The 27,540-nt window shown below is 54.9% G+C and overlaps 12 protein-coding genes across 12 annotated transcripts; 4 read left to right on the top strand and 8 right to left on the bottom strand.

The window, feature by feature from the left end:
• Positions 1 to 950: 950 nt before the first annotated feature.
• Positions 951 to 1,315, top strand: ATEG_02364 (elongin C; the record flags this gene model as incomplete). The annotated part of the gene is made up of 2 exons (XM_001211542.1): positions 951 to 1,071; positions 1,128 to 1,315. 2 exons carry the CDS (start codon positions 951 to 953, stop codon positions 1,313 to 1,315), a joined length of 309 nt encoding a protein of 102 aa, XP_001211542.1.
• A 596-nt stretch (positions 1,316 to 1,911) lies between these two features.
• Positions 1,912 to 3,497, bottom strand: ATEG_02365 (tRNA-splicing endonuclease subunit SEN54 family protein; the record flags this gene model as incomplete). The annotated part of the gene is made up of 4 exons (XM_001211543.1): positions 1,912 to 2,045; positions 2,086 to 2,499; positions 2,547 to 3,319; positions 3,385 to 3,497. 4 exons carry the CDS (start codon positions 3,495 to 3,497, stop codon positions 1,912 to 1,914), a joined length of 1,434 nt encoding a protein of 477 aa, XP_001211543.1.
• Positions 3,498 to 4,371: 874 nt separating this feature from the next.
• ATEG_02366 (arrestin C-terminal domain-containing protein) lies at positions 4,372 to 5,686 on the bottom strand (the record flags this gene model as incomplete). Its single annotated transcript, XM_001211544.1, has 3 exons — positions 4,372 to 4,614; positions 4,665 to 5,549; positions 5,609 to 5,686. 3 exons carry the CDS (start codon positions 5,684 to 5,686, stop codon positions 4,372 to 4,374), a joined length of 1,206 nt encoding a protein of 401 aa, XP_001211544.1.
• Positions 5,687 to 6,691: 1,005 nt separating this feature from the next.
• Positions 6,692 to 7,404, top strand: ATEG_02367 (putative DNA polymerase delta subunit 4; the record flags this gene model as incomplete). Its single annotated transcript, XM_001211545.1, has 3 exons — positions 6,692 to 7,070; positions 7,121 to 7,188; positions 7,261 to 7,404. 3 exons carry the CDS (start codon positions 6,692 to 6,694, stop codon positions 7,402 to 7,404), a joined length of 591 nt encoding a protein of 196 aa, XP_001211545.1.
• Positions 7,405 to 9,387: 1,983 nt separating this feature from the next.
• On the bottom strand, positions 9,388 to 10,310 carry ATEG_02368 (uncharacterized protein; the record flags this gene model as incomplete). Its single annotated transcript, XM_001211546.1, has 3 exons — positions 9,388 to 9,419; positions 9,536 to 9,570; positions 9,700 to 10,310. The coding sequence occupies 3 exons, from the start codon at positions 10,308 to 10,310 to the stop codon at positions 9,388 to 9,390; spliced, it is 678 nt and encodes a 225-aa protein (XP_001211546.1).
• Positions 10,311 to 11,434: 1,124 nt separating this feature from the next.
• ATEG_02369 (uncharacterized protein) lies at positions 11,435 to 12,743 on the bottom strand (the record flags this gene model as incomplete). The annotated part of the gene is made up of 3 exons (XM_001211547.1): positions 11,435 to 11,489; positions 12,048 to 12,498; positions 12,560 to 12,743. 3 exons carry the CDS (start codon positions 12,741 to 12,743, stop codon positions 11,435 to 11,437), a joined length of 690 nt encoding a protein of 229 aa, XP_001211547.1.
• A 495-nt stretch (positions 12,744 to 13,238) lies between these two features.
• ATEG_02370 (putative ubiquitin-protein ligase (Asi3)) lies at positions 13,239 to 15,957 on the bottom strand (the record flags this gene model as incomplete). The annotated part of the gene is made up of 2 exons (XM_001211548.1): positions 13,239 to 15,683; positions 15,733 to 15,957. 2 exons carry the CDS (start codon positions 15,955 to 15,957, stop codon positions 13,239 to 13,241), a joined length of 2,670 nt encoding a protein of 889 aa, XP_001211548.1.
• A 632-nt stretch (positions 15,958 to 16,589) lies between these two features.
• ATEG_02371 (NEDD8-activating enzyme E1 regulatory subunit) lies at positions 16,590 to 18,320 on the bottom strand (the record flags this gene model as incomplete). The annotated part of the gene is made up of 2 exons (XM_001211549.1): positions 16,590 to 17,891; positions 17,946 to 18,320. The coding sequence occupies 2 exons, from the start codon at positions 18,318 to 18,320 to the stop codon at positions 16,590 to 16,592; spliced, it is 1,677 nt and encodes a 558-aa protein (XP_001211549.1).
• A 694-nt stretch (positions 18,321 to 19,014) lies between these two features.
• Positions 19,015 to 19,902, top strand: ATEG_02372 (ribose-5-phosphate isomerase RKI1; the record flags this gene model as incomplete). The annotated part of the gene is made up of 2 exons (XM_001211550.1): positions 19,015 to 19,393; positions 19,448 to 19,902. 2 exons carry the CDS (start codon positions 19,015 to 19,017, stop codon positions 19,900 to 19,902), a joined length of 834 nt encoding a protein of 277 aa, XP_001211550.1.
• Positions 19,903 to 20,114: 212 nt separating this feature from the next.
• On the bottom strand, positions 20,115 to 21,293 carry ATEG_02373 (WD40 repeat domain-containing protein; the record flags this gene model as incomplete). The annotated part of the gene is made up of 3 exons (XM_001211551.1): positions 20,115 to 20,913; positions 20,977 to 21,232; positions 21,284 to 21,293. 3 exons carry the CDS (start codon positions 21,291 to 21,293, stop codon positions 20,115 to 20,117), a joined length of 1,065 nt encoding a protein of 354 aa, XP_001211551.1.
• A 226-nt stretch (positions 21,294 to 21,519) lies between these two features.
• Positions 21,520 to 22,683, top strand: ATEG_02374 (GTPase GPN2; the record flags this gene model as incomplete). Its single annotated transcript, XM_001211552.1, has 3 exons — positions 21,520 to 21,808; positions 21,858 to 21,958; positions 22,018 to 22,683. 3 exons carry the CDS (start codon positions 21,520 to 21,522, stop codon positions 22,681 to 22,683), a joined length of 1,056 nt encoding a protein of 351 aa, XP_001211552.1.
• Positions 22,684 to 24,055: 1,372 nt separating this feature from the next.
• On the bottom strand, positions 24,056 to 26,130 carry ATEG_02375 (putative ATP citrate lyase, subunit 1; the record flags this gene model as incomplete). The annotated part of the gene is made up of 3 exons (XM_001211553.1): positions 24,056 to 24,483; positions 24,535 to 25,937; positions 25,991 to 26,130. The coding sequence occupies 3 exons, from the start codon at positions 26,128 to 26,130 to the stop codon at positions 24,056 to 24,058; spliced, it is 1,971 nt and encodes a 656-aa protein (XP_001211553.1).
• Positions 26,131 to 27,540: the final 1,410 nt, after the last annotated feature.

A 27,540-nucleotide genomic window follows, 5' to 3' on the forward strand; every position in this document is an offset into this window, starting at 1 on the left:
GGCGCGTCCGTAGCGTCCGCGGCGCCGCCCCGGTTCCGGACACGGCTGCGGATGGCGGCGCGCAGGAACGCGCGCGAGGTGAGCAGCGCGCCTTCAAGGTTCGTCCGCAGGATCTGCGCGATCTCTGCGGGCTCGGTCCGGGGGAGGATGGTTGAGCCGGTGATGCCGGCTGCGTTGACCAGGATGTCCACCGGTTGCTGTGGGGTCAGTTAAGAGTCATCGGAGGTTTGCTATGGATGCGCGTGGGGGAGTGGACGTACCAGGGCCTTTTCGAGGTCGCGCTGCCAGGCGCTGGCGTCGGAGACGTCGCCGATGAGGAGGCTGATGCGGTCTGATGCGGTGAGGACGGTCCCTGGGGAGGGAGGGGAGGATGCTGTGTCGGGGAGAGAAGGGTCGAGGGTTGATGCGGCGCGGACGAGACGCTCGTGCGAGCGTCCGACGAGGATCACGCGGCGGGCGCCTTCTTGGAGGAAGCGCTGGGCGATGGCGAGGCCGATGCCGGACGTGCCGCCGGTGATTAGGCAGGTTCTATCGGAGAGGCGCGGGGTTTTTGGGGTGGATGTGAAGGGTCTGCATGGCTGCACCTTGGGTATGGGTGTGTATGGACTGAGAGAGAAGAGTGATTGTAGTGATCGTGATGCTGTCCGCAGACGGGATATGTATATGTGGTTCATGATGGGTATGATTGTTGTTGTTCCATCAGGGTATTGTCTGCAAGAGGTTAGTAGATGTTCAATTAAGCATGAGTCTTACCTTACTGACATTGAATCTTGGGTTCTATTGTAGGATGTATAGTAATGGGGAGGAAGTATGGAGTAGTTAACTATGGAGCATGTCATCGGCATGAAATAAGCAGTTGAAGCACGGACCACCAGACGCGGATCTCCTCTTTTCCCTTCGCTTCCCTTCCGTCTTTCACTTCGACTCCATTGCTACCACCACTCCTCACCATGTCACCACCAACGCCCTCCGAATTCGTCACGCTAGTATCAGGCGATGGCTTCGAATTCGTCCTCCCGCGCAGCACAGCCTGCGTGTCCGGGACAATTCGTCGCATGCTGGACCCGTCGAGTGAGTCCAATCCACTGCGAGTCGTCGCGCTCAGAACCGTTACTAACGCGCTCTAGGCAAATTCGCCGAAGCATTGACAGGCCGCTGCGTCTTGGAAAACATCAGCGGCGTCGTTCTCGAAAAGGTGTGCGAGTATTTCTGCTACAACGAGAAGAACAAAGACCAGACCAACGTGCCGGACATGGATATCCCCCCGGAGCTGTGTCTGGAGTTGCTGATGGCGGCGGATTACCTTGATACGTGATGGATAGGTGGGTGCGTGTATCATTGTTGGATCTTGTGCGGGCTGACTGTGTTCTAGGTTCTGGGTTTATGATTGATGACTATGGGATGGCTGCATCACGGTTGAATGGCGTTGGGGCATGTTGCATAGACTGGGTTACAGGTCAGGTTAGGCGTTTGTTGAATCCTAGAATTACCTTTATAACTACACCCATTCACGGTATATGTTACTGGCATGTACCTACGCTACGTATGCCGCCATCTGAGCATCTAATGTCCAGTCTTGCCCATGGTTGGACGTTCTAAAGATGATGGCAGATCAGGCAGATGTCCCTTCTATTCAGTCCTTCTCCTGAATGTGGATGATAGGGCCTTATTCCAGGGGAGACATGCTGATACATGGCTGTTATGGTGTGTGAGCTTGCAATTCAATGTCAATCATATATTATAGGCGTTGTCATCCAATTGTATAGCCAGAGTAGTTCACACGGACATGGGAAGTATGGATCCATTCTTGCAGCACAGACATCCTGTTTCTGTGTATGTCTATGCAGGGTATCTCTATACATGCTGGTGGCTTGGACTTCCCGTTCTGGACTGGATTGACTGTTCATCAGTCTAAGTCTCAAGCTTCATCACCGACGGTGTGGTTGCCTGCATGTCTGATGGCATGGCATTCAGAGAGTCCCTAAGATCCTCATGGGCTGACAAGCCCTTGTGCCAGTTGATAATAGCGTCCATTTCAACCGAACCTGGCCACAGATCAACCCTTCGGCTTCGGCGAAAACCCACCCCTTTTATTAGCCAGCCCCTTGGTCAGATATATCTTCTCCTTTCCAAACGCCGCATCCGCAACGCGGAGATAGCTCACAACACCCTGGTCCACAACAGCCAGGATAATATTGCGATACCCCTGCCGCAAACGCAGGTAGAGCATGCGGTCCATCTTGTCGCCTGTCGGCGGATCCAACGGCGTGCTATCCAGAAGAGACCCGATCTGCGCCAGAGTCGGCATGGTGGTGTGTGTGCGGGCATTGATCACCGCGACCCTGAAGTCCGGCTCCGGGGGCGCGGTTTTGCGGAATGCCGTCGACGGCTTGTACACATGGAGCACGACGCGATACGGCGGGGTGGTGCGTACGGACGCAGGTCGATCTGTTACCGGGTCGTACCACGGGATGATCGATAGTTTGCGGTAGATGTCATCTACAACTGTTAGCTACTGTACGGGCGCTCCCGCTGGTCAAACTTACTGTAACTCCGATGGATACCCACTCCGGCCACAGGACCGACAGCCGTCGTCGGCGGGCTATGGAACCACCGCATAAACCGCTCCAGGACGCCCGCTAGCCCGGGCCCCCGCGTCTGCGTCTGCGTCTGCGGTCTCTCCGCATCTGCAGCACTGTCCTCCTCGTCCTCCTCATCAGCCCACCCCGGCGCCCGAACAAGCGTATACCCCAACCGCCGTAGCCCAGCGTACACCGAGTACCGCTCGACAGTCAGCCCCCCGTGCCCAATAAACGCCGCGTACGCCGCCTGCAAGCTCATCGGGATGCCAGAGTCCTCATCATCCTCACCCTCCGGTGCAGGGTCACACCCCGTCAACGAGCGCGGCCAGCGGATATCCAAACTGCCGCGCTCGAGCAGATACAGCGCCTCCTCGGGGAGCAGCCACATCCGGTTCCAGCGGTCGGCCTGGCCGATGCTCTTGAAGTACTGGCCCTTGGGGACGGGCACGTAGACGCACGAGGCCGGGTGGATGGCGGCGGCGCCCAACGCGGGGGACTTTTTCAGCTGCGCGTCGTCGCCTGTGGACGGTGCTGCTGTGTGCGAGCGTGGGGGCGCGGGTCCGTCGGGCGCGTAGATGCCCACGACGAGGTTGCGGGGGTTGTGCAGGCGTGGGAAGGAGAGCGCATTGTGCATGGCCTGGCGCGAGGCGGAGAGAATGTCGGCTTGGTAGAGGGTCGGGTTTGGTTCGAAGTCTTTTTCGCCGCGCTTCGGGATGGTCTGTTGGCTTGTGTCGAGGCTGTTTGTTTGAGAGGATTGTTAGCTCGATTGGGTGCGTGCGCTCGTGGGATTAGGTGGACTGACAAGGAGAGGTGGTTGAGCATGCGAAAGTCCTGCGTCTCATCGGAGAGATCGGTGTCGACAGGCGCCGCGGGGTCGCGCGGTAGGTTGGCGGCCGCTTCGTCTGCGTCGGCCATTTTGTGTTTCGAAGTAGATAGGGGAGTTGGGTGGTGTGGTGTGATGTGGTGAGGAGGAGTGGAGGATGAACAGGAAGAAAGATAAAATTCTCGGAGCTTATCAGATCGGGCGCGTTTCTTCCGCGGATCAGCTCCCCCACCATCTCTCTTCCTCTCCACGCCATTGATCCCCATGGAGTCCAACGTCCAGAAGGATGTTGATTACAACGCAGTGTTGGGTCAGGTAGGTCATTATGACTAGATTATGTCTCGTTTCTCACGGTAGGCAGATCCATGTCAACCTCCAGAATGCGCTGAACACGTTTGGCGCTTCCTCTCCGCAATATCAGACCGTCCTGGATATTCTCAAAGACTGTCTGCGCATCATCGATACCAACAAGTCGAACACCCTCGATCCGGAGACGTTAATTGTCGCCATGGAGTTTCTGGAGCTTGGTGAATGAACAACGACAAGGATGCAAAGGAGTTATTGCAGGACTACGCCTATGATCAACCAATACATCTTACACATTAAATCCAGCATACAGATAGGGAATCATGCAGGATCTGACAATGCCCTCTTAGAGCCTAAGCACCAAAACACCCCATACCTCCGGCCAGCCAGCAAAGAAACGAAATACAAGGCTGCTCTGAAACCCATGCAACAAACAAACTCCGGAACCCATGCATTCGTAAGACATGATCATGCTCTGCGGTGCAGGCTGTAATCGAAAGTGATCCCACTTTCAGTGCGGGCTGACTGCCGTCGCGCAGGGATTGACCGTCGCTAGCTCGCCTCGACGGTACCCAGGTAGCGGAGACTGTGGCGCGGAGATCCCCCTGTTGCCCCGACCAAAGGTCGACGGTCCAACATATGCCAACATTTCGTCTTGACTCAGTCGATTAGCGGCTTCTTTTGGTTACCGACAATGGCTACGCCCAAGTGCCGCAGGGCATGGGGATCGGAGGGTCGCACGATTGAAGGCAGAGGGAGCATGGGATTGTCCGGATTCACATGCACGGCATCTCGCGCCGCCTGTTCGATCGCCTCCATTTCCTCTTTGCATCCCGCGTGGTCCAAGGGACAGACCACAATTGGCTGTCGGATAAGGATATCCCGTGCGGACGTTAGATGGGCCTGTACACCGGTTAGACGGGTCTTTTGGTTACAAATTGAAGGAAGGCTACCTTGACGGTCAAGTAATACTCGATCTTATAGAGACTTGCCGTTGTCGTGAACCCGCTGACCGCATACATGGGGAAGGCGGCCTTGCCTCTGGGGAGAATTCCTTCTGCATCTCGCATGTCTTTTGCTGGGAATACCAGCCCAAGGTTGGTGAGAAAGCCCGTCGCGGGCAGTTTCATCCCGACGGGTTCGGTTCGCTTGGTCAACGTTTTGACCTTTCGTTGGGGCTCGTCGCCCTCATGGTTGAATATAATTTCTTCGTCAATACCAATGGTGATCTTGTTGATGGTGACTTTTCGGGCTTTGTTTAGCCAGTCCGGGTTGGGAGAGAGTTTCACGTAGACGCTGACGGGGTCGAGCGGACCGTAGGACCAGCGTGGTAAGGAGATTCCGAGGGTGACCAAGTGATCCGACACTTGTTCCGCCGACTCGGGGCGGTTGTACATCCCAAAGGTCGAGAGCGTATCGTACCGCGCGATGGGGACCGGGAAGGCATATTTCCGCTGTTCTGAATGCCCCTGTTGGACCATCACCACGATTTCATAGTATGTTTCGGCGGTGCGGCTGGGAAGTTGTAGGCTGGCCGGAGGAACCCGTCGGGAGGCATCTGGACCTCCGCGACCAAAAGGAATGAACAGGACGAAGGGGAGATCCATACAGATGACCTCCTCATACTCGCGCCCCGCAGGACAGCGAAAAAGCAGCATCTCCTTGCCCACAATATCGGTGATGTCTTTCCGGGGCGGGGCCAGATGCTTCTTGGTGACGGAATCGGCGGAGGGGTGGATTGTCTCGCGACGATGGAGGGATATCGTAACGAGGGAGACGTTGACAGGGGCAGTGACTCCGACACTCGGTCTGATCTCGACTTTCCCCTCGATACGCGGCTGGATGACAGTCAGCGGTCTCCCTTTCGGCCCGGACATGGACGGCGGGGGAATCTTACCATGGTCGCCGAGATCCCAGGGTAACCGATCAGAAAATTGCCATTTGGCGGGCCTGATACTCGCACGAAGGCGGCCATCCTGAGAAGGCTGCGCCCACACCACCATGGGCCGGCAGCGGTTGAGAGGGATGCGCTCGGGGGCTAGACGGGGGACGATGTGACCGCAAGAACGTTGATCTCCGTGAAAAGGTCATAGAGCCGAAGACGGAGGACGACTGACGACACCCCGACTGAATGCGCCGCACCTCGGGGGGTTCCTGAGGATAGGCGCAGGTGCGGTAAGCGGGCCGTGCAGCCGCCGGGGGTCGGAGATGTTGAGGGGAGAGGGGGAGTTGACGAAGCGAGTGATGGTCGGTAGGGGTAGATAGGTGGGAGGAGGGTTGTGTAATGAATGAAGATGTGGTTGTATCGGAGAAAAGAGGGAGAAGGAGAAGGTGAAGGTAAAGGCGAAGGGAGAAGATGTGGGGGAGACGCAGACAAGAAGGCCAGAAGAGCCTCGCTTCTTCGTTCTCCTTCCGTCAGCGATCTGCGCTTGCGACATGGGCACCATTCTTGGGGATTCGGATTGACTGGCACCGAGTATACAATGCTGATCCTCGTTGGTATCTATTATATATAATCTGAGTACACTCGTTCCAGAACTCGGATGACCCAAGTATCGCAGGTTCAGCAGACTCGTGGATCTCAGGCAGTCTGGTACTACAATTACCGAATTGGGTAATGCAGCATCATCTCTTCGGCCGTCGATCCACTCGATGCACGGACGACTCGAACATAAGGACCTGCAAACCATATGAGCCTGAACACATGAGCTACATACCTCGAAATAATCTTTGCTTTTGCTCCCAGTCAATCGGTTCCCTCCATTGATACGCATTGATACTGCGTATGCGATCCGCGGTTGGTTCCGGTTGCCGTGTCAACAGCTGAATGTCATCAGAGTCTCCCCACACTTTTCCACCTCATCCTGACATCGTCCTGCATCATCTCTGACCAACCGCACTTTACCTATACAAGATACCTAAGTATACTATCTATACAAGAGACAGATTCCACTACCACCGTCCTCATCGCTCCTCCAACATGCCTCCTGCTCGTCGCCGGGGCGGCAACACCGCCGCCCGCTCCCAGCAGTCGACGCTCTCCTTTGGCGGCCAGTCGCGAGTCACCAAATCGTCTGCCGCTCCCCCCTCGCAAAGCAAGAAAGCCAAAGACTTGGAGCCCGCTGTTGCAGCCTTGTCGAAGAAACCCTCTCTCGAAAGCGTCTCCGAACCGGAACAGTCCCCTGTCACCCCCACAGAGCCCTCCCAGCCGCATGTGGCGGAGCTTGCGGTCCGACACCAAGCCCAGGCGGAAATCCAAGAACCGCTCTCCGCGGAGGATCAGAGAGCTAAGCGACTGACGGAGAAAGACTTGCAACGATATTGGAAGAACGAAGAATCGAAGCGGAGAAGCCCATCCGGTTTGTTGGCTGTGAGTGACGTCGCTGCATGGGCGCTGACCAGTTGGTAGTTCACCACGAGCATCTCTCCCTTGACGAGAAGATCCTGCGACATTTTGATCTGTCTAGCCAATATGGAGTACGTTCTCCCCTTCTTTGGCCGCTCACCTCCATGGGGGATCCCTCATAGACGCCGGACTAACCTCTGCAGCCATGCATTGGAATCGCCCGTCTGAAGCGATGGAGACGGGCGAATTCGTTGAATCTGAACCCTCCGATCGAGGTTCTGGCCGTGCTGTTGAAAGAATCCAATGCGACTCACCAACGAGCATATGTGGACGAGCTGATGTCTTGAACTTTTTTGAGGGAAGGGGATTTGGAGGATATACGGCGTTTGGTTTTATGCTTGAGTAAGGCGTCTCGAAGTCTTGTACATACCCACTAATTCGTTTGATCCTATCCTATTGATGCAGTACGTTCCATCGTATTAATATTGACTGCACAGCTGATGTACTTGGTACATGCCGCTGCAGCTTTCTTGTGCAAGGTTACATCTGCTCCTCCAACAACAAAGAACGGGATTCGATGCATGGACAGTGCCACTGCTACCCAGGTACTCCTTGCTGTAGATGTAAGACTGGGATGATGTTTCTTTCACCCCCCCAGAGGATATGTCTTCTTGATCGTCCGTCCCTCCTTACGACTCCTACGTCAACATACCGCCATCTGCGGCTATCCTTCGTGCGCCAGGCGGTTCCATCGACTCCCCGCGATCTACGTCAGTGTCCTCCTGTCGGAATATTTAGGGGGACTCGATGTTACCTTCACCTCGACAAGTGACCAGCCCAAAGGCCTCAGATTGGTCCCATGTCATCCTAGCGCTCTACGCAACTCCCTTCCACCCTACCGTGGGCGCCCGGAGTAATCGTGAGCTGCGTCAGCCAGGTACACAGAGACGACACCTCGCGACGTAGGAGCACCAAGACATGCCTGATCAGGGACGTAAGACGCTCGTTTCGCTGTGGCCGATTGGATACACCCGGTCGTCTCCTCTGGATTTAGCTCTAGCTTTGGCATAAGGTTCCTCCAGTGCCCGGATACAGAGGATCGGGTGATGCTGGGCTATAAGAAGGCATGCGTCTCCGGAAGTGGGATCCGGATTGCCTCGCCATGACCCAACGCGCTCGTTCATTACCCCCCATGACGACGACACTCGTTTGCGAAATATAATAATACTTGTTTCTCAGTCCTACTATTCTCCCACAGCATCAGCACCGGCAGCATCATGTATCTCCTTCACCTCATTGCCGTCTTCCTCACGGCCGGTCTGGCATACGGCCAGCTGCCTAACATCCCTCAGTGCGCAGTACGTGCCCTAATCCCACTACCTGTCTAGATAACTGACCGACGCTCCTCAGCTGCAATGTTTTGTCACCGCTCTCACGCAAGATGGCTGTTCCCAATTGACCGACTTTGCATGCCACTGTCAAAAACCTCAGCTGGTCGGCTCGGTCACGCCCTGCGTGCAGCAGAACTGTCCGGACATCAACCAACAGGCCTGTCAGTCCTATCCATCCGCTCTCCCACCACTTGGGACCCAACCCAGCTGACAGATATAGCCGTCTCCAATGTGGTCGTGTCCCAGTGCTCTCAAGTCGGCCATCCCATCTCAGTGCCCCCGGTGAAACCCACCACCACGGCTGCGGCGACAACCACCGCCGCCCCTACCGGAGCTACCACCCCCTCCCCTTCGCCTTCGCCGTCCAAAACCACCCCGATCCCCACGGCACCTGTGCCTCCGCCGCCGTCTTCCCCGGCCGTTCCCCCGGGGCCCCCGTCCCCTATGCCGCCGCATCCATCCGCTCCGCCGACCAGCACTGGCGCAGGAGCCACGGGTACGACGGCTGGCGGCGGACCGGTCTACACGGGAGCTGCGGCGAGCTGGGAGAATAATGTTGCTGGGGCTGTGGTGGCGGCTGCAGCGGCTGTCTACATTCTTTAGTTGTCTCGGGTTGGTTCTCTATATTTGTGATGACTGTTGTGAGAGAGGTGGGCTACATGACCCATCATGCATTCTACAGGAATGGAAGGACGGTGGGTTTAATCACAGTATGTGTCACATTCCTTATCAATGCTAGCAATGATCGTAGGCGAATCGATTTGTTACCTGTGTTTGGCAGATCTACAGGTATAGAGTGGCTTGGTTATGATGAGACTAAGACAAGTATCCCTTGGGAATTGATCCGTTTGAATAGAACACATGAAAATGTATCATTTGTACGTATGTTAAGAAGAATTGTTGAAGGCCCACTATCAGACTGTCTAAATGCGCGCGACCCTATCCAAGTCCGGACGAACCCAACAAACAAACTTCAGAAAGTTCAAATAAGCGATTCCCGTATAACTAACAGGGACATAACACGCCCCCCGACGAATCCACCACATCGCGACGCTCGCCGCCCACTCCGCCGAAACAACCGCCTTACCCATAGGCGAGTCGAAAGCGGCGGGCACTATATGCCTATAAACAATCTGCGGATGGTCATACAGAGCGCGGGCATAGGGAACAAAGGCCCGTTTCGAGGCCGCATACCGCCGCATCGCGGGCCCCCCAAACGCAGGATGCAGCTCGCTCTCGCTGCCAACGTACCAGATCTCCGGCAGCGTCTTCGCGGTGCGGCCTTGTCGACGCCCTCTCCGCTCCATGAAGAGCTCAATCAGACGGATGGCGGAGCCGCAGTTCGCCTCCATGGCGTCCGGGCCTTTGGTGCCGTGGGCCAGGATGAGGATGTCGGCCTCGTCCAGGGCTGATCCGACACGGCTGAAGTCATGGTGCGTCCAGTGCGTGCCGAACTTCAACGCCCGTATGTGTCTGACTCCTTCGGAGCGGAGCTGCTGCTGGATTGCGGTGCCAAAGGCCCCGGAGCCGCCGGTGATGGCGACGTTTTTGTTGCGCAGGGTGTAGGCTGTGCCTGCTGCCCAGTCGAAGAGCTTGACCACCGAGCTCATGTAGCGGTCGGGGTCGAGGTGGTGCAGTGCGTGGAACTGGGGTCCGACGAACAGCCAGTGGGGGTCTTTGGGGACTGTTTTGTAGGCGATGTGGTTGGAGTCGCGGCCGCTCATGCAGATCACGACCAGTGTCCGGACGAGGTGCACTGCGAGGACCACTATTAGTGGAGTGCGGTCGAGGTCTTTTGCATTCGGGGTCATGAGGTGCAGGAGGGACCAGCCCAGGAGACCTCCGATGACTAGGCAGGCCATCTCGAGGGGTAGGGCGATCCAGGCATTTTGTAGCTGGTATCGGCGGTTGAAGGTCAAGGACCGGTTGTAGTAGAGATGGTGATACTGGTGACACCGAGAAAGCCATTGGAGGGCTTTCCATTGTGAGGTGGACCATTTATGGAAGAAATAATGGACGATGTCAAAGAAGACTGAGCTACTGATGTATAAGTAGGCGAAGAGAGCGCAAAAAAGGAGCGGCATAGTAGGAAGACTGGGTCTGAATGTCTGAATTACTGTTCGAAATGGAGAATAGGGACATGAACAGCATATTAGCCAGTGAACTGGCTGGTTATATACCTTTAAAGCACGATGCTCATACAACTATTGTATACCGTACTCGTATAGAGTTGCCCTTAGTAGTAATGAGCACGATCCAGGGTTTGCAGCCCCATGCACCACCATACTCCATCAGCTACTTGGAGTATATGATGGGACCTCCATAATTAGAAGTCTCTATACGAGATACAGTTGAAGCGAATCATTAAGGATGCATTGTCTTATACTTGGTTGCCTATTGTGTGCTGGGCAAGACCAACCATGGCCTCATATCAAGGCTCTATAGAGTCGCCCAAGTGATACATGATTTTGAGCAGCGACACAGTTGTTTCCTCCATCAAATTATAATTGTATTGATATAGCAACAGCTGGACCCTGCATCAGATAAAGAAAATTCCTCTGTTCTACATCTGTGACACATTGATGGACAAGACAAGGTGAAACATCTTGAGACAAACATGTGGGGACAACAGAAGGCGCAGCTTAGCGTTCTCAATCTCGTCAACCTCATCCTTCGGCATAAACTGCCTCGGAAGGAGTTCTTTGCTTGGCTGAGGGACCATAACTGTCAGTAGTGCGAATGTACATTGCTTGAGGTATAATTATAGATCTTTGCATACATCCTCCGGGGATATCCGTTGCAAGCCCTCGTCTCTTCTACAGATTTAACAGACATGTGGACCCTGACATTTCACCATCTTTATGGCCATATTAAATCCAACGTGTTGATGCATAGATATACTACTTATACTTTATTAAATTGCTAGTTGTATACAAGTGGCGGTGGTAACTTGAAGAGATTTCGAGATTGCTGTATCTAGATGCACCTACACTTGCGGGAAGTTCATAAGTGTACCGAAAGGAACAAGGATCTCTGGACCGCTATTATATGATATAATAGTGGCCTAGTTTGCACAATACTTAGACGGTCTCCAATATATTTCACGGTAGGCTGCTCCATTACCCTATTAATAGAATCTAGTGACAATCCGTATACTGCTAGGCATCTAGTAGTGGTTTCCAGCGATGAATCCTTCCAATCTTTTGCCGAGCAAGCAGTCTGCACGAGGGGTAATTGCATGGGTCTGGTAGTGCCATCGTCTATGATTGACGTGGGTATGTGTATTCCCGCCTTTGACGAGACAATGGCTTTCCTGCGCCACATTCATCTTGCGTCGTGCTCTTCAACATGAGAAAGTCCGCTATTGGCCTTATGATACCTACTCCCCTCTTGTAAAAACCTATGTCTCATCTGAAAAACGGTGAATCGGGGTAAAAATGTACAGCATGCCTGCTCTAACAGCCAGGAACAAGACATCAGTCCCACTGTAGTTCGCTGCACGACATCATCGCCCATCTAGACAACCAAGCCATGGCTAGTCCCCAACACCAGGCAAAATGCAAAGCCCAACTACCCCTACTCCTTAATCCCTTCCTCACTCCACCGTCGCCGAACTGCTCACACCCTCCACCTGAACCGTACCCTCGCAACGACGCATCGTCTGCACGCCCCCACGACGAACACCCCCAGCTACTCCCACCCGACCTCCACCCTGCGCATGTTCACGCCCACGCTCACGTTCACCACTCTGTCGCTCCTGGCAACGCACATCCTCACTACTATCCGAATCCACCCCATCACCATCACCATCAGAATCATTACTCGACTCATCCGCCTCGTAGCCCGAGTCCCGCGAACGCATCTGCGGTCTCTGCATCTGCAGGTCGAGGAGCAGCACCGCGGCATGCATGTCTTGCAAGCGGACGATCATGGGACGACGACATGCGGCTGCGGCTGCAGCTGCAGCAGCTTCGTTGGCGAGCAGACGTGCGCGGTCTGACGGGCGGAACGGGTGCGGGAGGAGCGCTGTGTTGAGGACTGGGACGCGGTCTGTCGTGGTTTTCTGATGTCATTGGGGGAGTTTATCAAGGATGATTCTGGGGTGTCTTACGGGGTGTGGTGGAGGTGGTTCTGGTTCTGGGAGTAGAGATGGGGGCAGGACCAGGGCGTGTGGTTATGCCTGTGCCTGGTGCTGCGGCGGCGGCGTGTATGTCCTCGATGTGCTGGACGCCCCCGTCCTCTGAGTCTGGGGATATTTCGTTGGAGGGGATGGCGTCTTGTTCGACGCTGCTCATTGTGATATGTATGATCCTGTTGTAGGTGAGTGGCTATACGGTTTGTTAAGGAGGTTATCGTACTCACAAGTGAGTTGGATACTTGCAGATGAAAGGAACGAACTGTGAAAGTGGTCAAGCTCACAGTTGATTCACATGGCCTTTTATAAGAAAAGGCTGAAGCGAAGTGGGTGTTGAGAGTTTTTCCAATGAAGGAATGTGAAGTGACGAAGATGAACAATGCACGATGAAACACGGAGGCGATTCTGTTGGTGAGAAGATTCTGTTATTATCTACAGCTGCTTTGGATGCATCAGTGAAAGAGATCTGAGTCTAACGTGCGCATTGTCGATAGTATGTCCATGTCCAACACCAGAACAAAGCCATCTAACAGCCGTCAAACAAACCCTACATCTATAGCTGCTACCAGAGTCAACTGTACAGCAATCCAATCAATCCATTACTACACATGTACATTGGTATATCCTTAATGCTAACGCCACAAAAAAGGCAAAACTAAGGCACCCAGAGCCGGACAAATCCACCCACTTCCTGACGACAAGTCACACAACTGCCAAAATTGTTCATCGCAAGACTGACCCGACACTCCTCGCAAACGCAAAGACACCGACAGGGCCAGGTAATTATCGACCGCGGGTTCGTGTGGCAAATAACACACGGCGGTCCGCTGGGACCAAGTCCAGAAGCACCGGATTCCCAGGTCGTTCCATCGACGGTGCTCGAGCCAGGCGTCGCCCCTCGTCGCGAAAGAATGAGCTTCTCAAGGATCTCACTCTCTTCTTCGGTAGTGGGTTTTCGCCTTCCTCCATCCGGGGCGACTTGGGATAAGCGTGATGACACAAGGATCTGGGCTCTGTCACGTTCAAGCTGCTTCTGGTATTGGCGTCGGGTTAGGATGCGCCCATCCTGTCCGGCAGCGAGATGAGCAGCTAATATCCGAGCTTCTTGTCGACTCTCCTGGTCACGAGGATCAAGCAGACGCGCAAAAGAGCTGATGTCCATGAGAGTCTCCTGTGCAGGCGTGCTCTCCCGTGAGAAATCTCCCGGGAACGGATTCTCGCGCGTAGGCGTGCGACGGCCGTCCGATTCATCTTCCCACTCGGAGCCGGTTGTCGTGGACATCGAGATCACGCTTGTCGTGTCATCAAAATCATCCGTTGACGGAGCGTAGTCGGGACTTTGGTCCTGATTCCCCCATGAACCACCGGCTTTCCACCAATTGTACAGCTTTTCATCAAGTCTCTGCTCGTCAGTCCGCTCCCAATCCATCGAGTTGGAGCCCTCTCGCTTCCGCATCTCCCTCTCTACATCAAACTCGTGATCGCCCGGGAGCTCCAACTCGCCATCCTCGGTTAGGATCCAGAAATCCAGAGATTCTGCCTGACGGGCATTGCTTTTCTTCGGAGTCGCTCTAGCCCGGGGTCCGATAATGGTCTTAAACCATTGCGGCCGGGCATTGATGCCGATCTTGTCCAACGCCCTGTCTAGCCCAAAGACGGACCATCGAAAAAGAAGATAGAAAATGCTGCGGAAGAAGGCAAACCCATGGTAGCACCTAACCGCTCCCCGAAAGGCGCCCACGCCGCTGGAATCAGTCTGCGCCCTGGCAGCTCGCGACCCATTTCTTGACTTTTCAATTTTCTTCTCGCGGCCATACCCACTCTCCCATTCCAGGGGTGCCTTGGGAAGCTCGAAATCCATCGACTCCTCGCCTCCAAAAGGCACATCGTTACTCCGAGTGTCGCAACTTTGGTGACGAGCCCGTCGGGAGGCTTCGATCTCTGCTAGTCTGTCCTCCTCAAGCCAGGTCATGTTCCTTGCAACAACTCCTTTGCCTTCATTGAGGAACACCGCTTCACTCGCAGCTGTCAAGGCGGAGTACCCGATCCGAAGGAGGGTGGTATAAAAGTCGTCATGTCTATTGAGGCGAGTGGTGAAGATATGCGAGGAACCCTGCATATTTTCATGCGCTAGGACGAGTCTTTCTCGGAGGGTTAGAGGCTGCGTAATCTCCATCGGTAAAGAAAAGGCGGTGATGATGAGGGCGACGCCGTAGATCGTCATGCATGTGAAGATCCCTAGTAAGATGGCCAGATGGGGTACGAATCCCACAATACAAACCGTGGGAAACTTCAGGACGAGATTTTCAGTCCCCACAGTCGAGCCACTGAGGATACCCCATGCCATAGCTGACATGAAGCAGAGTCCCCAGAAAGCAGTGTTGAGCAAGCGGTATCGGCTTTGTTTTCCAAAAACATCCAGAAGGTTGGACGTCAGACTGTTGCAACACGAGATCAAAGCAATCAGGAGCAGCTCAGGGGAGATGTTCATGCGTTCCAAGATCTGAGCCTTGCTAAGGAGCTGCGCCGTGGAGTGAGAGCCGTCCCCTGGTTCTTCTCTGCCAGGACTTTGCTTCGGTAGACCAAACATTCCAAGACCGAGTGTCTGGCTAATGGTAGACTCAGCCTCGGCGAATGCAAGCGAGTGCTCAAAGATGGACATGCCCGCTTCAGTCACAACCGGTCGCCCTTGCAGCGCGCAGGAAAGAGTTTCCACAAAATGGCTCACACAAAGACGCAGAAAGACGGGCCATAGGAGAGAGAATGATCCGTATGCAATTTCGGAAGCGTTCCCGGGACGTGCCATGCTCACAGCAGCACAGGACTCCTCGTCGGTCTCCCAGGGTAAGAGCGTGGAGCCCAGTGAATATAAGAATCCTCCTCCACCAGCATGGTCAAATAAAAGGCGTTTACCGGGGGATCCGTATCGTATGAGTGAGTAGTCCGGTGATGTCTGACAACGAATCGCCCGGAGCAGCGAGTGAATCTGAGTCAGGAACAAGACGATCGGGATAATTCGCAGGGCCAGCCGCCTGTGCCAATCAAGGTTAAGATGGCGTCTGGTCGAAGCATAGATGGTGATCCTATTCAACACAAGGGCCTATCTCATGTCAGCAATGTGTACTAAGTCTTGGGTTAGAAGTCCGCACCACTGTAAAACAAGCCAGCGACCAGCGACTGGTCAGATACGAGAAGAAACCACTGAACCTGATGACTGCCTGAAGGATCTCCGTAAAGTGCGAGCTGACTTCCCCTTGCATGGCGGGATTAGCGACGCCCTCCGCGGCCATACCGGCAGCCGCCTGGGTCGTTGCAGCTACTATGGCATCTGCTTCAGGCGCCACGTCGGATGCGGCCCAAAAACGACTGGCCATATCTTGTAGCCCTACCAGTCTTGCGATGTGTTTGGGGAATGTCGAAAGAGTGAGGTTTTCGGAATGGTCAAGACCGCGGAACGGACGGGTGAGCAATCCGCGTGGGAGGGAAGAAAGGACGGAATAAGCGGCAGTCGGAATCGTAGAGTTGCTGAGAGACTGCACGGAGGTAGATGTCGCAGCAGATGGTTCTAGGTGTAAACTCCCAGACCCGGACATGGCTGGTAGTGAATGTTTGCGCTCACGGGGTTAGGGACTCTCCAAGCAACCGGAGGTAAGTCGGGGGTTCCGCCAGTGGAAGAGCGTGGCGGAGGTCATCAGTCGCGAGGTCAGAGACAGGGAGAGATGTCGGACGAGTTACCATGTAAACATGGCAGACGACGCAGTGCAAGACGAGACGGTCATGGACGTCATGGCCAGAGTACAGCGGTCTTCCCCATGCCACCTGTCGCGGAGATGTTGAAGTAGCACGGAGCAGGTAAGCCGGGTAGTCCGTCATCCCCCCAGGACCCGCTGATCTGCACGTGTCATGTATAGCTGAGTCATCAGTCACTCCGGCACTAGTTATGCACATGCTTTACATGATATGGTTGAATGTCATGGCATTTCATTAGATTTCGAACCTAGCGCGGCTACAGTCTATACATTTCGCTACGGCTCCGGACGCCATCAAACACGCAGGTGTTGTCCAGAGGTCCGTACTGCCTCGTAATGACTTTCAGCGCCTCTTGCGCGACCAGCCCTCCGGTAAGCGAGGAGATATTGTGTAGTTCCCCTCCATCTGTCCGTCGAAGTTCTTTTGTAGCCTCTACTATAGAATCACGGGTTTCCTCGTTGATGTCCGTCGAGTCGTCCCGAGTAAGTGCCGCGATGGCCTGATCGACCTTGGCATTCCATACGGCTTCATCGTCGATCGACTTGCCCGGCAAAGCTCCTTCCTGGATATCTGTGATAACGGCGTCAAGGACCTGGAAAGCAACAAAAATAGGAAACAGAGAGTCTGGCATGGTCAGACTATTTCTGCTGGTTTTGAGAGAAAGTGCATCGCGGTCGATTTGGGGAATGTCGCGACCATGGACGACTTTGATGTGAGCAGCATTCTTGCAGAAAAGCTCAATCTCCTTCTCGGGAATTGGATTCTGATGCGACCCAATCTGTAACTCGATCTGTCGAACTATATCCGTGACTTCCTCTACATCCTTCCGCGCCTTCGACTTGTAGATGTTCTGGAGGGAGACATAGTCGGCTGATTGCGCTTTCATGTCGGGCAAAGAGCCCGGGAGAGGAAGGACTTGGTGTTTCTGGTAGAATTGGCTCACCGCAGAAGCGATGACCCAGAAATTGGCCGACGCCGGCCTGGGAGACTTGCACTCCTCCATTTCAAATATCTCCCGAAGAGAGCTCCGAAGAGTGAATGGGTTGAGCGACTTCAACACTGCCGCAACCGCTTCGTCGTAGTTCTCCTCGCCACCCTCCGGGTTGTTGGTTCTCGCACTTGATCGAACCAACTCCCGAAATTCAGTTTTCTCTTTATAGTTGGACGGGGCACTTCCGCCGTGGGATTCTTTCCACAGCTGGAGGTAGTGAAGAAGCAATAAGATATACGGTACATGGCCGTGCTGGTGGTCATCCAAGCTGTCAAGGTTGCTTAGACGCGCAGCCGCTTCAGTAAGCTCCGGCCAAGGATTGAGTAGACGAAGGTCCTGGGTAGTCTCAGGATCGGGGTGGGTTTCGACAATAGGAAAGGAGGTTGGTAATTGTAGGGAGAAAGTGGAGTAGAAGCCAACGGAGCGAGTATACAACACGGGGATGTTGTATTCTTTGGCAGCCTTGCAGAGTATATTTAGCGAGGATCGTTTCATCGGACCGGATATCAAGACTAGTTTATGTTGTGGAAGAAAGTCAGGGTCCTCTTGCAGAAGCTCCGTAATTGACTGATTGACGGATTAGATCCTGATGGTCCTTGCGAAAATAAATGGGATAGGTACCTTTGATCGAAAGCTGCCCTCAACATCGGGATTCAGTTCCCTTAGCAAGCGACAGGTCTCTTCCGCTCTGGACTTCCCAAGACTCTCCTCCTCCAGAAAGAAGTTCAACCCCAGGTCTGATTCAGTGACAACCGCGGGGTCCACAATAGTGAAGCCCCCAACGCCGGGAAGTACGAGGTTCTTCAGCGTCTCAACACCCACTACGCCGGACACACCGGTGCTCTGATCGCTCCACGGGCCATCCGAGTTGACCAAGAGGACTCGAGCCTCCTCGAGAGCTTGCTGGCCGCTTGCAGCCCAGAGTCGAAGCTGGCGATCGTACTTTCTCTCCTTCGACGATGGGCCGACGAGGGCACTGGGGAAAGCCTCCGTCATGTTGGATAGATCTCAGACGAGCACCGACAATGCGGGGATGGCGACGGATAGAACAACGGTATGATATGGGATGGACAAGTGCGCGCCGGGGTTGGAAGAGCCGATTGTGCACTTGGGATTGTGGAGATGCGCTAATCAGCCGATTCTGAGCCCCGTCGATTGACACTTCAACTTAAGGTAGGTACGGAGTAGTTAGTTGGAGATGGTGCCTGGCCTGCGGAATCCCCAAAGCGGTATCCCCAAGCGCTGGCTGACACGTGATGGTGTTTTGACCGTGGGGGATGCCTGAGGGGCCAAGGCAGCGATGACGACACAACCCCGCGGAAGACGACAGAAAAGGGAAAAAAGAACACGATCGAGGAGTCGCCGGTGCCGATATCGACGCGTCTTGCGCAGGACAAGCCAATTGAACCCTCTGTGGTCATGTCTCCGGCCCTCTCTCGTGGCTGCATTTTGACCAGGTGAGTCCCATGTACTCTATGTACCTCGACCAACCCCACCATCTGCCGTTCCCGCGACTAAAAGCTACCGTACCTCCTCCCACCCCGGCTTGCTCCGCCTACTAATTAATATCTTCAGATCCCGATTCGTCTCTCTCTTCTCGACTCCTCCTCTCACTTCTCGGCTTCGTGCTCTCTCCTCCATCGGTGTCACCTACGCCCTCCTCACCAGGCCTTCTCGTCCTCATTCCACCATGTCGAACGCAATCGAAGAGGCCAAACGCGCGGCCGGCAAGGCCGCCGTGGACAACCACTACCCCAAGGACGCCAAGTTCGTCGGGATTGGTAGTGGCTCTACCATCGTCTACGTGGTCAAGGCTATCAAGGAGTCGGGTATTGACACCTCTAAGACCAAATACGTGCCTACGGGGTTCCAATCCAAGCAGCTGATCGTCTCGAATGACCTGACGGCCATCGACTTCGATTCGCTCCCGGAGGGAACGGTGCTGGATGTGGCATTCGATGGTGCGGACGAAGTCGATGACGAGCTGAACCTTATCAAGGGCGGTGGTGCCTGTTTGTTCCAGGAGAAGATCGTGGCCCTCCAGGCCAAGGAGTTCATTGTTGTTGCTGGTGAGTCACTTGGAGCATCTAACCCGTGAAACCAGCATGCTCACACTGTGACAGACTCGCGCAAGCTCCAATCCCGTCTCCTCTCCAACTGGAAATATATCCCCATTGAAGTCGCTCCCATCGCCGCTCACCGCGTCCTCTCCGCCCTCAAGGAACTGGGCAGCATCAACCCCGTTGTTCGGGTGCCGCCTGGGTCCTCTCCGGAGCTTCCCAAGCCGGGTCCTCTCAAGACCGACCAAGGCTTTTTCATCATCGACGCCCCGTTCCAGACGCTGCTCACGCAGGGCGATGTTGCCGCTGGAAAGGACGGCAGCGGAAAGGGCGGTGTTTGGGAGGTCGATGCTCTGTCTCGCGCTATCAAGCAGATCCCCGGTGTGTTGGACGTGGGCATCTTCTCTGGCGTGACGGGTCCTCAGGCTCAGGCTGCCGGAGGCATCGGCGGTCAGAAGCCCATTGCCGCCTACTTCGGCATGCCCGATGGCTCCGTTTCGGTCCGGAAGGCCGCTTGAGTTGGAGGTGTTATACAAAGTGAAAAATGATACCATTAGATGATGCGTTGGATATACGATTTACGTTGCTGTTTACCTATTTCTCCCCTGTCTAGGCGTAAACCAGGCTTGGCCATATCGACTCCACCGCGTAACTAAAGTAAATATATATAGCCCAAAGATTTAAAGTTCGGGTTCATAAAATTGGATACTCATCATACAACTAATTATAATTATTTTGCACCCTTCCCCTTCGCCTCTGTCTCACCCAATTCGCGCACAAAGATCTTCACCGTGCCTTCCACCACATCATCCTTCCCGTCCTCAAAGCCCGGACTCACAGCGATAGCCAAATACTTACCGTTCCCACTGAAATCTACCGCCGCAATGCTAGACGGGTACTTCTGATACTGTCTGATTCGCCTCTTCGCAATACCGTCCCACAGCGCGACCACGCCGTCACCACCCCCAGACGCAAACGTGCCATGAACAGGATGGAACGCAAGCGAGTTGACGGGATACACGACGTCGACATCGTCGGCCGTCTGCCGGTGGCACTTGAAAGCGTATTTGCGGGCCTGCGACTCAGGCGATGGATCGAACCACTCGACCGCGACACGGCCCTCGATACTCGACGAGGCGTACCCGGCGTCGTCGGGCATGCACGCCACGCAGCGGGTCATGAACTTCAGACTGCTTTCGCGGCGCTGCCACGGCTCCACCTCGACCTTGTTTGCGCCGTCGGCCTCCGACTGCGCCGTGAGGAGGGCCAGCGCCTTCAGGTCGTAGATGTGGAGGGCGCGCGAGGCCATGGCAACAACGAGTTTCGTGGCGGTGAGAGACATGGAGAAGGGCTTGGAGGGGAGCGGGATGGTCGCGGGGATCGGGTCGGAGCCGTCGGCGCGATGCACGTGTAGCGTTGAATCCCACGACGCCGAGATGACCAGTTTGTGTTCCTTGCTGTAGACAACGCTCCGGACGCCTGCGTCGTGGCTGCTCAGCACGGTTTGCGTCGACGATGCGACGTCGATCCTTAGGTAGAGTTAGGCACATGTTCACAAGGGGGTGGTAGGGTGTCTGGCAAGATCGACGTACTTTCTCACGTCCCAGTCCAGACCAGCCGTGTAGATCTCATCCTCCGTCTCGCCAAAACATACGTCCAGGACGGGTGCGCGGTGCTCGAACTTCTGCAATAGCTTGCCCTCGCCGATGTTGCCGTTCTCGTCGCGCAGCTCGTACAGATATACATGTTTGTCCCATGAGGATACAACGAATCGCGTGGAATTGGGGTCGGGCGAGAACTTCAAGGCGGAAATGGCATCCGACGGCGGAGATGCCACAGTGACTTGATCTGGGGCCAATGAGTTAGGGCGCATATGGGTATAGCAAGGGCATCACTTACTTGACGCCATGGTCGGTGTGGAGAGCAAAGAAAGACGGCTTGCGACGGGATGTTGTTGATCGCATGCTCGGTCGTCATTGACCGAAGCTTGTCTTGCGGCCGTTTTCTGCCCCCGCTCACCGCCATCTCGATCAAATATCCTCCCCGCCATCGTCTTCAGCTTGTCATCGAAACATCCGGGGTGATTTTCTACATCTTACTTGATTTGGTTCTCATCCTGAGGTGTGCACGCCACCATGCCGTTTGCACAGCTTGTGATCGGCCCTCCAGGCGCAGGCAAGTCCACCTACTGCAACGGCATGCATCAGTTCCTCGGAGCCATCGGCCGCAAATGCTCCATCGTGAACCTGGACCCCGCAAATGACAAAACGTCGTATCCGTGTGCACTGGATGTTCGTGATCTCGTAACGCTGGAGGAGGTGATGAGCGAGGACCACTTGGGTCCGAACGGGGGCATCTTGTATGCGCTGGAAGAGCTGGAGGAGAACTTCGACTGGCTGGAGGAGGGGCTGAAGGAGCTCGGAGGTCGGCGCATTTTCTCGTCGTGTGAACGTGCATGCTAACTTGGGTACAGATGACTATATACTGTTTGACTGTCCGGGACAGGTAGAGATCTTCACGCACCATTCATCGTTAAGGAATATCTTCTTCAAACTCCAGAAGATGGGGTATAGAGTATGCGCCTTGATTCTGGTGTTTCGTTTACATGGACGGATGGCTAACGGCGCATGCAGCTAATTGTAATCCACCTGATCGATTCCTACAACCTCACTCTCCCCTCTATGTACATCTCCGCTCTCCTTCTCTCTCTCCGCGCCATGCTCCAGATGGACCTCCCGCATCTGAACGTGCTCACCAAGATCGACAATCTCTCCAACTACGCCCCGCTTCCTTTCAACCTCGATTTCTACACAGAGGTCCAAGACCTGTCCTATCTGCTTCCACATCTAGAAGCAGAGTCCTCGCGGCTGTCGCACGAGAAGTTCGGCGCCCTGAACAACGCAATAGTCGACCTCGTCGAGGAGTTCGGCCTGGTGGCTTTCGAAACCCTAGCCGTCGAAGATAAGAAGAGCATGATGAATCTCCTCCGGGTGATTGACCGGGCGAGCGGGTACGTCTTTGGACCGGCGGAGGGCGCCAACGATACGATCTGGCAGGTCGCGGTGCGCGAGGGACTCGGCACGATGGATGTTCGCGACGTCCAGGAGCGGTGGCTCGATGCGAAGGATGAGCATGACGAGCTGGAACGGCAGGAATTGGAGGCCGAAGCCAAGGCTATGAACGAGGCCGCGGAGAGGGCCAAGAGTAACCCCGGTAATGACGACGACGATGAATACGATTATGACTTTCGACGAGGCGGGATGCCGGATAGCGGAGTGAAGGTTGTCCGGAAATCATGACATTGTATTTGTATAATATCTTATGAATGTGCGTATAATGCATCATGTTGTATTCGTGAGGTCGTGGTGTAGTTCTTGAGCCGGACATCGTCTCGTCATGACTGGGATGTACCTTATCCAGCTTTTGATCATCAGCAAGACCCAGAACTGAGGAGAGTGAACAGACCTACCACAATGGGAGACAGACTCTTCAGGATATTTCGGCGCGCAGCAGAGCGTGTATCCCACGCGTCGCAAGTGCCCAGTCGCAGCTAGCAGCTGAGCTCCGTGCAGCCTGCGGTGCTTGACGAGCCAGACCACCGTAGGTATCAAGGGCAGCATGAACCCCAGATTCATCTCTCATCTCATCTGTAAAACAGCTGGTCCCCAGCCGCTCAATCCTCCCCATCACTCCCCATCTCAACATCCACAACATCATCACCACCGCTCACAACTCCCTCCTCCAAATTCCCCACAATCCCCTGGAGAACCCCCACCTCCTCCCTCCCCTGCAACCGCACAATCTCCCGCCTCGCACGCCGAATCGCCTCCTCCTCCGCCTTGCGCATCGTCCCCGACACCCTAAGCACACGAAACACACACGCCCTCGTCAGCGCCGGCGGCGCACCACCACCGCCGCCGCGTTTCGCCCCCAATTCCGGCACACGCGCCATACACGCCAGCGCCGTCCAGACCAGTCGGAACGACGCGCGCGGGCACCGGATGATCGCCGTCGACGTCGCGGGCGACAGGTACTTGACGCTCACGCCGCCCGCGCCGACGCCGCCCAGGCGGCCGATGCCCCAGTCGCCGAAGAGGGCGGCGACTTCGTCGCGGATTAGTTTGGCGAGGAGGCTGGGCGTCAGGGCGTCGGAGGTGGGTGAGTGGATTTGGAGGTGGGGGGTGGTGCTCTGTGAGGATGGAGCTGAGGGCCAGGTTGAGGGGTCTGGGTAGAGGATGTCGACGAGGAGGTAGCGGTGTTTGAGACGGACCATTTTGGGTGTAGTCGCGTAGTGGTGTGGGCTGTGGTGGGTTTGTTGGAGTCGCGGAAGATGGTGAGGGTGTTCCTGATCTGGTTCACGTGATTTGGCTTTTATTGCTCACATACTGTAGAGAGCTTCAATTATACGCTCGATGGATCCTTCTCACCACTACGCATTACAGTGATACTCAATTGAATTAGACTCTCGTCCATAGATTCATCAACAATCATGCCACATGTGCACACTATGAAATAGGAAAATTAAAACAATGCAACGCATGCCATCATAACTCCACGTCAATACATGACGGATCTTTTGAATGCCAGGATCCCACTGGCCACTTCGCACGGGAGAGCATACCGGACCAACAAAAAAGAAAGGAAAAGAGAAGATTAATAATAGTATGAGCATTAGATGTTGACCTCCACACGGCCCTCGGAGCCACCCTTCTGGAGGGCGGGGAGCAGGTAGGTGATGTCGTCCCAGGGGTGTCTGTACAGACCAGTGCGCAGACGCTTCTGATCGAGGTAGTGAGCGATCAGACCGATGCTACGGCCCAGGACGAAGAGACCGTTGAGGACACCCATGCGCATGTAGTCCTCGACCTCCTCGGCGGAGAAGGCACCGCAGTTACGCATGAGGTCGACGAAGCAGACGGCAACGCAACCATCGACGTTCAGGATCAGGTTGTCCTTCTTGGAGGTGGTCACGGACTCGACGGCCAGCGCGTAGTCGAGCAGCTTGGTGCTGGGGAAGTGCTTCTTGGCGAACTCCTTGACCAGCTCGACACGGAGATCGGGGTTGTTCCGGGACTTGACTCTGTGGCCGATACCGGGGACTGTCGCAGGTTAGTCAAGGTTGTGCGGTAAATGGGGAACGATCAACATACTCAGCTTGTTCTCCTTTCTCATGCCGTCGACAAAGTCACGGGGGCTGAGACCCCTGTCGAAGGCCTTGGTGAACTCCTCGGCGGCACCGTCGAGAGCACCACCGAAGCGGGAACCGATGGTCAGCAGACCGGAGACGAGGGCGCTGATCAGGTCCTTGCCGGCACGGGTGGTGATGATGGTGTTCATGGCACCAGACACGGCGGGACCGTGGTCAGCCGTAAGCATGAGGACCATCTCAAGGAACTTGCTGGCGTAGCGGGGCAGACGGCGGCGGAACCACAGAAGGGACATGACACCACCGATACCGATGTCCTCCTTGAAGACATCCGAGATGGGCATACCAGCGTACAGAAGCTCCTGGCCACGGTCGTCACTGATGGTGGAGATGAAAGCAGCAGGCTTACGGATGAGACCCAGCTCCTGAGCCCAGGAGTAGTCAATGGGGATCTTGGGAACAGCGGGCTCGGGCTGGGGCTTGATAACACCCTTCTTCACCTGCTCGTCGTAGACTTCCTTGAGGAGCTGAGGCAGATCCTCAAAGGTCTCGGGCACGTGGATGCCGGCCTCGCGCATGGCCTTGTTCTTGGCAACGGCGGTCTCGAGGTCGGAGTTGGCAGAGGCACCGGCGTGACCGAACTGTACCTCCGTCTTGAACATGCTGGCGCACGTACCGATGGCCCAGGCCACGACGGGCTTGGTGATGGTGCCGTTCTTGACGGCCTCGATGACACGGTACTCCTCCACACCACCAACCTCACCCAGGAGGACGAGGATCTTGCACTCCGGCTCGGCCTGGTAGCGCAGAAGGTGGTCGATGAAGGTGGTACCGGGGTAGCGGTCACCACCAATGGCGATACCCTCGTAGACACCGTCGGTAGTCTGAGAGATAATGTTGTTGAGCTCGTTGGACATACCACCGGACTTGGAGACGTAGCCGACGGAGCCCTTGCGGTAGAGCTTGGAGGCGACGATGTTGTCCATCATACCACCAGTGTTACCGATCTTGAACGCACCAGGCTTGATACCACCAACGGTAGCGGGACCAATGATGGTGATACCCTTCTCCTTGGCGGTGACCATGATCTCACGAGCGCGTCTCTCGGGGACACCCTCGGCGATGATGGCAATGGCCTTGATCTGGGGGCACTGCATGAGCTCCATGGTGGAGCTGTAGACGGAACGGGAAGAGGCAAAGTTCACAACGGTGTCGACATCGGGGTGCTTGGCCATAGCCTTGGACACATCCTGGTAGACGGGGAGGAGGGTCTCACTAGTACCCCAGTACATCTTGCTGACGAACTGACCACCGAAGGTGTAGATGATACCGGCGACGGAGGGAGTGCTCCGCTTGCAGATGAAGTCGAAGTCCAGCATACCCTGGACGGCACGGGGCTGCATACCACTATCCAAGATGTTAGAGGGGCATTGGCGTCGGGGCGAGTCCAGTGGACTTACTATACGAAGCATCGTGTCTTGTTGTGGAAGAGGGCGTGAGACTGAGGGGAGCGAACCCGGCTGGGAGGGTTGAAACGGGTGATGTTGTCGTTGGCCGAGCCGCCATTGGCGGTGTTCAGCAGAGGAGCAGAATCAGGCATGATGGCTGGAGAGGGAGCTGTTAGTGGTGGTGGTGATGGTGGTGAGGATGATGGGATAGTACATACCGGTCAATGGAGCTCCCGAACAAAACAAACAATGGAGAAGAGAAGGAAGAGGATGAATTAGAGGGAGATGGAAGAAAAGTCGCAAGAGTCAGCGCGACTGGAGAGGATAGATGGGAAGAGAAGAGAAGAGAAGAGAAGAGAGAGAATTGAGGAAGAAGAATGGAGGGGGAGGAGAGTCGAGAAGAAGGAAATGATGGAGACGATGAGAAAATGGAGGGGACGCTGGGAGAGGAAAGGGGGAGAAAATACGTAGGAGCGTAATGGCAGAAATAATAATTCAAAAAATAATTTGTAGTAAAAAAATAAAAAAAGACGCCCCAAAATCAAACCGAACGATATCGGGCAAGCTGGAGGAAGTTGATGAGTCTGGGATGGAGAGTACCGTGTATCGATCAGTCTGGGTGGGGAGCCGTCTTGCATTACCGCTAGTAATCTTGTTGGGATCGGTGCAGGTGGGCATGATGGAGCCCATCCCCGATTGAGAAGACTCCCTGTGGTTACGGAAGTAAGGAGTACGGAGTAGGAGAATCTGACCGTTACTACTAATGGGAAGAGAAATCTATCACTCCGAGAGTAGCAGTGCAATGTAGTATACCAGATTAGGAGAATTCCCATCTCATGCAGTGCGGAGGATGAGATCAGCACTATCAGCTTCACCAACCACAGGAAACGACTCTCACCCCTCCATGCTAACGAATACTACCGAATATCCGATCATGGTCTCAACAAATGTGCCGATCGGATGTCTGCCTGACGCCCAATTTGGAGAGAGATGACGGCTACGTCGTACACTGTATCCTAGGATATCATGATGCCAAACTAGGGCGATCCAGACTACTAGCATGGTGGGGCTCCGGGTTTCGGGTCTGGTCGCCAGGGACCGCCTACGTGGACAACTCACCGACAAGAAGAACCCGGAGTACGGAGTAGGAGTAGTACAGTAAAGGTCATGATGATAATATGATCATATGTAGGAGAAAAGTAAAACTATCTGTATTCAGAAGTACAATGGCCTGTCTTTACAGAGCTACAGTAGGACATGGTGAATACCTACCTAGTAGGTACCATCTACCATCTACTAGCTAACCTATGTATATAGAACTACCGTAGACATCTACTCAGATCGATGATCATCAACTCCAACGGTCCCCTCCGACAGGTACTAAACGCCCCTATCCGAAAAAGCATCCAACCGACCCCTCTCTGGCAAACCGGAAAACCCAACAAAAGACGCACTCGTTCCGGACGAAGCCGTCCGAGAGCACTTCAGTATTGAGGCTACAGCGTAGGGAGGATACTGCGGTTGAAATACGCTCCCCAACTGACCCCACCGGCGGCCCTCAA

The sequence above is a fragment of the Aspergillus terreus genome, genomic scaffold (genome assembly GCF_000149615.1).
Source record: "Aspergillus terreus NIH2624 scaffold_3 genomic scaffold, whole genome shotgun sequence".
NCBI lineage: Eukaryota > Fungi > Ascomycota > Eurotiomycetes > Eurotiales > Aspergillaceae > Aspergillus > Aspergillus terreus.